This window comes from Larimichthys crocea, chromosome I (genome assembly GCF_000972845.2).
Source record: "Larimichthys crocea isolate SSNF chromosome I, L_crocea_2.0, whole genome shotgun sequence".
Classification (NCBI taxonomy): domain Eukaryota; kingdom Metazoa; phylum Chordata; class Actinopteri; family Sciaenidae; genus Larimichthys; species Larimichthys crocea.
This window is the reverse complement of record NC_040011.1, coordinates 9683151-9689936: the sequence shown is the minus strand read 5'-3', so window position 1 is coordinate 9689936 and position 6786 is coordinate 9683151. Positions and strand designations below refer to the sequence as shown.

The window sequence follows — 6786 nt, the reverse complement described above, 5'->3', positions numbered from 1 at the left end:
ATCTGGTCCTGTTGGCTTCATCGGAGCGTGACCTTCAGCTCTCTCTGGAGCGGTTTGCAGCTGAGTGCAAAGCGGCTGGGATGAGAATCAGTACCTCCAAATCCGAGGCCATGGTTCTCGGCCAAAAAGGGGTGGAGTGCAGTCTCCAGGTCGGGGATGAGATCCTGCCTCAAGTGGAGGAGTTCAAGTATCTCGGGGTCTTGTTCATGAGTGAGGGAAGGATGGAGCGGGAGATCGACCGGCGGATCGGTGCGGCTTCTGCAGTGATGCGGACTCTGCACCGGTCCGTCGTGGTGAAGAAGGAGCTGAGCCGAAAGGCGAAGCTCTTGATTTACCAGTCGATCTACGTTCCTACCCTCACCTATGGTCACGAGCTTTGGGTAGTGACCGAAAGAATGAGATCGCGAATACAAGCGGCCGAAATGAGCTTCCTTCGCAGGGTGGCTGGGCTCTCCCTTAGAGATAGGGTGAGAAGCTCGGCCATCCGCGAGGAGCTCAGAGTAGAACCGCTGCTCCTCCGCATCGAGAGCAACCAGCTGAGGTGGCTCTGGCATCTCGTGAGGATGCCTCCTGGACGTCTCCCTGGTGAGATGTTCTGGGCACGTCCCTCCGGGAGGCGGCCCCGGGGAAGACCTAGGACACGCTGTAGGGACTATGTCTCTCGGCTGGCCTGGGAACGCCTTGGGGTCCCCCTGGAAGAGCTGGACGAAGTGGCCTGGGAGAGGGAAGTCTGGGCCGCCCTGCTGAAGCTGCTGCCCCCGCGACCGAACTAACGAATAAGCAGAAGAAGAACGAACGAATAAACAAGTGTTATTTTAGCGTCAGACGAGTGTAGGAACGAGGCGAACCAGTCAGACGTTTGTCCATAAACATTTATTTCAAATAGATTTCAGAAAAAATAGATTTTTTTTTTACACTTTTTTCTTTTATGTATTTTTGTACAGTAACTTTGTTCATTTAAAAAACGACAAACAAACACGCAGCAGCTCTGACCACCCAACACAGAGGATTCTGGGAAATGACCAAGAAAAGCAGAGTGGACAAACCCAACGACTAAAACTACCAGACCTGACCTAAACCAGATCAGACCGGATCAGGCCTGACCTAAACCGGATCAGACCGGATCAGGCCTGACCTAAACCGGATCAGACCGGATCAGGCCTCACCTAAACCGGATCAGACCGGATCAGGCTTGACCTAAACCGGATCAGACCGGATCAGGCCTGACCTAAACCGGATCAGATCAGATCTAAACCGGATCAGACCGGACTTAAACCACTAAATAAAATCTGTTGTTATAAAAGTGCAAATAAAAGCTCAGGAGGTCTACGGAGGTCTGGACCACGACAGATCTGAGACAGCGAGGTCACTTCTCACATCACTATAGGAACACTATAAAAGCCTAATGACCAATCAGAGATGATGGAGCGATGCGGGTCAGGAAAGAGGAGCGAGTTCATGGACTGGGTCATGTTAAAGACCTGGATCTGGATCAAAGATCTCAGACCTGGTCCTGATGTGGTTTTAGATTTTATCTTTTTACATGCTGCAGACTCCACCCCTTTCATGTGAGCTTGCTCCTGATTGGCTGACAGGGCTGACTTGACGAGTTGATAACGACTGCCTGGATCCGGTCCAGACCTCAGAGACCGGTTTGATCTGGATTAAAGTGAATGCATCGAAACTCTCAGCTGGTCTACATTCAGAGAGTTCAGACAGACAGGCAGGCAGACTGACAGACAGGTGTTCAGACAGACAGATGAGGGTTGCAGTAACTATGGTAACAGACTGAACTTGAACATGCGAGCAAAACTTTGGCAACATGTCAGGCTGAAGGTCGAGTGGCGACTGGAAAATACGGCAGACATCTTGTTGATGATGTCACAGTGTGGACTAGGGAGGTGGGCGGAGCCCGGAGGGGTCACATGACGTGTTTCTGGATACCCGGGATGAACTCCTTAGCATTTGGGTTCAGACTGCTGTGAATCTGAGGAGAGAAGAAGAAACACGACAGGAAGTGACGTCAGGAAACCTTCCAGCTAATCGCTAACTAGCTAATCTTTGCATTATTCAATTAAAAATACTCAAATAATAATTAAATTATGAATAATCATTTTGCCTGTGTTGATGTCAGGGAGACAAAACTTTGAGAGGATTTCAGTTTTTTTATCAGTTTTTAAAATTCCTGCCTCAGATCCGAGAACAAACTGTAAAACAAACAAACTTCACCTGTTACCTTCAAACACCATTGACTCCCATTAGAACAAAGTTATAACATAAACATTAGAACATAGAACATAAACACTAGAACATAGAACATAAACATTAGAACATACAACATAAACATTAGAACAAACATTAGAACATAAACACTAGAACATAAACATTAGAACATAAACATTAGAACATAAACATTAGAACATTAGAACATAAACACTAGAACATAAACATTATAACATAAACATTAGAACAAACATTAGAACATAAACATTAGAACATAGAACATAAACACTAGAACATAAACATAAACATTAGAACATAAACATTAGAACATAAACATTAGAACATAAACATTAGAACATAAACATTAGAACAAACATTAGAACATAAACATTAGAACATAAAACATAAACACTAGAACATAAACATTAGAACATAAACATTAGAACATAAACATTAGAACATAAACATTAGAACATAAACATTAGAACATAAACATAACAACATAAACATTACAACATAAACATAACAACATAAACATTACAACTTAAACAGCTGAACTTAAACATTAGAACATAAACATTGCATAAAGCTGAACTTAAACTTGGCATAAAACATGTTTTACATATGACGAACCTTTCAATTGAAGCTTTTGACTCAAAATAAAATAAAATAAATCACTTCCCATATAATGGCTGAGGGCTGCATTCCATACTGTTTCATTGAGACCTTTTTGCGGGACTTGGTCTGTGTGTGTCGGTGTTGATGTAGAAGTGTGGTATGAATGTGTGTATTGAGGATATTGTGTGTGTGTGTTTGTTTTCAGTGATCATGTTTACTCAGGTGCTGCTGCTGTTAACACATGTAGAGACCTGGACTCATATTAACATGACATCAGAGGTTCATGATGTGAGAATCTGATCTGAAGCTGCTCAAAAGATTAAAAAACATTCACACATAATATTTTTAGGAACTGAACATGAAGAGTAAAACATCATCATCATCACAAGGGTCCGAAGACTCACTAGCTAGTTAGCTAATTGATGTAGCTTAGCTCGTTAAAGAGCATTTTGCTAACATTAGCTAACTATGGAAGCTTCCTTCACTGTGATTGGAGCACAGGGACATAAAGGAGGCGGTCACTCGGTAACGACAGCGCCTGATTGGCTGATGCAGACCGTGAACTCACCACAACGTCAAAGTCGGCGTCGGCGTGAACATCTGAGTCCAGAACCAGCAGACTCATCTGGTCCTGGATCTGACCCACCGTCTGAGAGGGGAGGTCCCTGGACGGGATGAACCACTCCCACTGCTCCTCCTCCTCCAGCAGCTCCTGGATACAACGCTCGATAAACTCCTCCTCCCACAGCTCCTCCTCCACCTGTGCGCGCACACACACAATAAATTAATCAGTTATCAGCCTCTGATTGATGTTTCAGCTGCACGTTCACAGCTGACTGTTCAGACTGTCTGACTGTTCAGACTGTCCAGACTGTTCAGACTGTTCTGACTGTTCAGACTGTCTGACTGTTCAGACTGTCAGACTGTTCAGACTGTCTGACTGTTCAGACTGTTCAGACTGTTCAGACTGTCTGACTGTTCAGACTGTTTGACTGTTCAGACTGTTCAGACTGTCTGACTGACTGTTCAGACTGTCTGACTGTTCAGACTGTCTGACTGTTCAGACTGTTCAGACTGTCTGACTGTTCAGACTGTTCAACTGTCTGACTGTCAGACCTGTTCTGACCTGTTCTGAACTGTCGACTGTTCAGACTGTCTGACTGTTCAAACTGTCGGACTGTCTGACTGTTCAGACTGTCGGACTGTCTGACTGTTCAGACGGGTCAGAACGGTCAAGAAGACGGTTCAGATGTCTGACTGTTCAGACTAGGCAACTGTTAAAACTGTTCAGACTGTCTAACTGGTCAACTGTCGGACTGTTCAGACTGTCCTAACTGTCGACTCAGACATGTCGTGACGGTGTCAGACTGTCTAACTGTTCAACGTGTCGAACTGTCCAGACTGTCGACTGTCAGACTGTCAATGTTCAGACGGCTGACTGTTCAGACGGTCTAACTGTTCAGACTGTCTAACGGTTCAGACCTGCTGACGGTTCAGACTGTCTAATGGTTCAGACTGTCTGACTGTTCAGGACTGTCCTAACTGGTCAGACTGGTTCAGACTGTTCAGACTGTCTGACTGTTCAGACTGTTCAGACTGTCTAACTGTTCAGACTGTCTGACTGTTCAGACTGTTCAGACTGTCTAACTGTTCAGACTGTCTAACTGTTCAGACTGTCTGACTGTTCAGACTGTCTAACTGTTCAGACTGTTCAGACTGTTCTGACTGTTCTGACTGTCACGGACATGTCAAAAACACATGATGACACGTGTGCATGATGGCGTCTCTGTGGTTCGTTTTTTGAACTGATCGTTAAACTTGAACCGAACAAACGTCAATGAAATAAATGATTAAACAAACACGGAGTATCAGGATCATTAATTAATGATTCATCAGGTTATTGATTATCGATCAGCGTTACCAATGGTGACGACCTCAACGTGTCACAGAAAGAAAAGGAAGTGTGACCTCACTGATCACTCCACCTGCCTGACCCGCTCTGACATCACAGACGCGATCCCACAGTTATTAATTAAATCTATTTAAGTGGATGAAATGATGTCAAAAATAAATCTGAGACATGAATCATGAAGATTCATTAATTATCATAATTAACGGATGCGCTTTAATGAATCAGAATCAGAAATACTTTAATATCCCAGGGAGAAAAAATTTTTTGTTACAATATCCCAATATACAAACAACAAAAACAACATATGTAAACACGTAACCATCTATTAGAACTAAAATATATAGATATATATATATATATATATATATATAATATATATATATATATTATATATATACACACACACACCATACATACACACACATTTTAACTATACAATATATATAAAAGGTCCAATGGTGGTCCAGATGTTGGTTTGCAGAGGGAGGGATGGACAGGACAACGATGCTGACATGCGAGATCTCTCTCACTGAACAGGAGACTGAGATTACTTCAACCTCAGCCTCTCCATCCTGGTTTCTGGTTCTGTTCTCACCTGCCTGTTGAACTCCTCCTCGTTCTCCATCCACATGTACTCCTCGAACGGGTCTCCTCGGAGTTGAGCTGGTTGTTCAGGATCACCTCGGGCTGATCGTCATGTTCGGTTCGACGTGGTTCAGTCTCGGGCTCTTTCATGTCAGTCCTCTCTCCCGAACCTGGATCACCGCAGTCCGACCGACGGCTACGAACACAGAGACAGCACGTCAGATACAGCGGGTCAAAGAGGACCGGGTCAAAGAGGACTGGGTCAAAGAGGACCGGGTCAAAGAGGACTGGGTCAAAGAGGACCGGGTCAAGAGGACTGGTCAAAGAGGACCGGGTCAGACGGCGCTCTGTGTCCGTGTTGTGTGTGTGTGTGTATATGTATGTTGTGTGTATATGTATGGTGTGTGTGTGTGATATGTGTGTAGTAGGGATGTGTGTGTGCTCGGTGGTTGTGTGTGCCGGGGTGTGTATGTGCGCTCGGTGTGTGTGTGTGTTGTGTGCGCTCGGTGTGTGTGTGCTCGGTGTTGTGTGTGTACTGTATGTGTGTGTGGTGTGTGTGTGCTCGGTGTGTGTGTGTGTGTAGTGTGTGTGTGTGTAGGTGTGTGTGTGTGTGTGCTCGGTGTGTGTGTGTGTGTGCACTAGTGTGTGTGTTGTGGTGTGTAGGTGTGGTGTGTGCTCGGTGTTGTGTGTGTGTGTGTGTGTACGGTGTGTGCGCTCTGTGTTGTGGTGTGTGTGTGTGTCCTCGGTGTGTGTGGCTCTGTGTTGTGTTCGGTGTGTGTGTGTGTGTGTGTGTCCTCGGTGTGTGGCGCTCTGGTGTGTGTTCGGTGTGGGTGTGTGTTGTGTGTGTGGTGTGTGTGTGTGTGTGTGCTCGTGTGGTGTGTGTGTGTGTGGGTGTTGCCTGTGTGTGTGTGTGGTGCGCGCTCTGTGTGTGTTGCTCGGTGTGTGTGTGGGGTGGTGTGATGGGTGTGTGTGTGTGTGTGTGTGTGTGTGTGCTCGGTGTGTGTGTGTGTGTGTGTGCTCGGTGTGTGTGTGTGTGTGTGTGTGTGTGTGCGCTCGGTGTGTGTGTGTGTGTGTGTGCTCCGCTGTGACAACAACAGCCTGTCGCCATTTTAAAAGGCACCAGCTGACGAACATCGACAGACAAACGTTCTCGCAGCCGTTCAGAAACGTTACAGTAACGTATCAGAATCGCACGTTGTGTTTTAGAGTACGTTACCTGTCACTCGTTACTCGTTACTCGGACTTTCCGCGGAGCACAGAACCTCAAACTGAGCCGAACTCTGTCAGAACTGTCATGGCCGCGCTGCCTCTGTTTGTTTACATGTCTGACGTCACTTCGTGCTCGCTTCTGATTGGATGAATGCTCCTGCTGCCTTCAAGTGCTGCGGAAAGTCGGAAAGTTCAGTTATTCGTGACTATCAGGTGTCAGTTATTTACTATCACTACTT

At 45.6% G+C, this 6786-nt stretch overlaps 1 protein-coding gene across 1 annotated transcript; it reads right to left on the bottom strand.

The window, feature by feature from the left end:
* Positions 1-858: 858 nt before the first annotated feature.
* Positions 859-6687, bottom strand: LOC104936643 (polyadenylate-binding protein-interacting protein 2). Its single transcript, XM_027280745.1, is given in 5 exon segments — positions 859-1987; positions 3410-3601; positions 5349-5401; positions 5404-5534; positions 6555-6687. Coding segments are annotated over 4 exon segments (396 nt in total). The 5' UTR covers positions 5489-5534; positions 6555-6687; the 3' UTR covers positions 859-1921.
* Between the last annotated feature and the right edge of the window lie 99 nt (positions 6688-6786).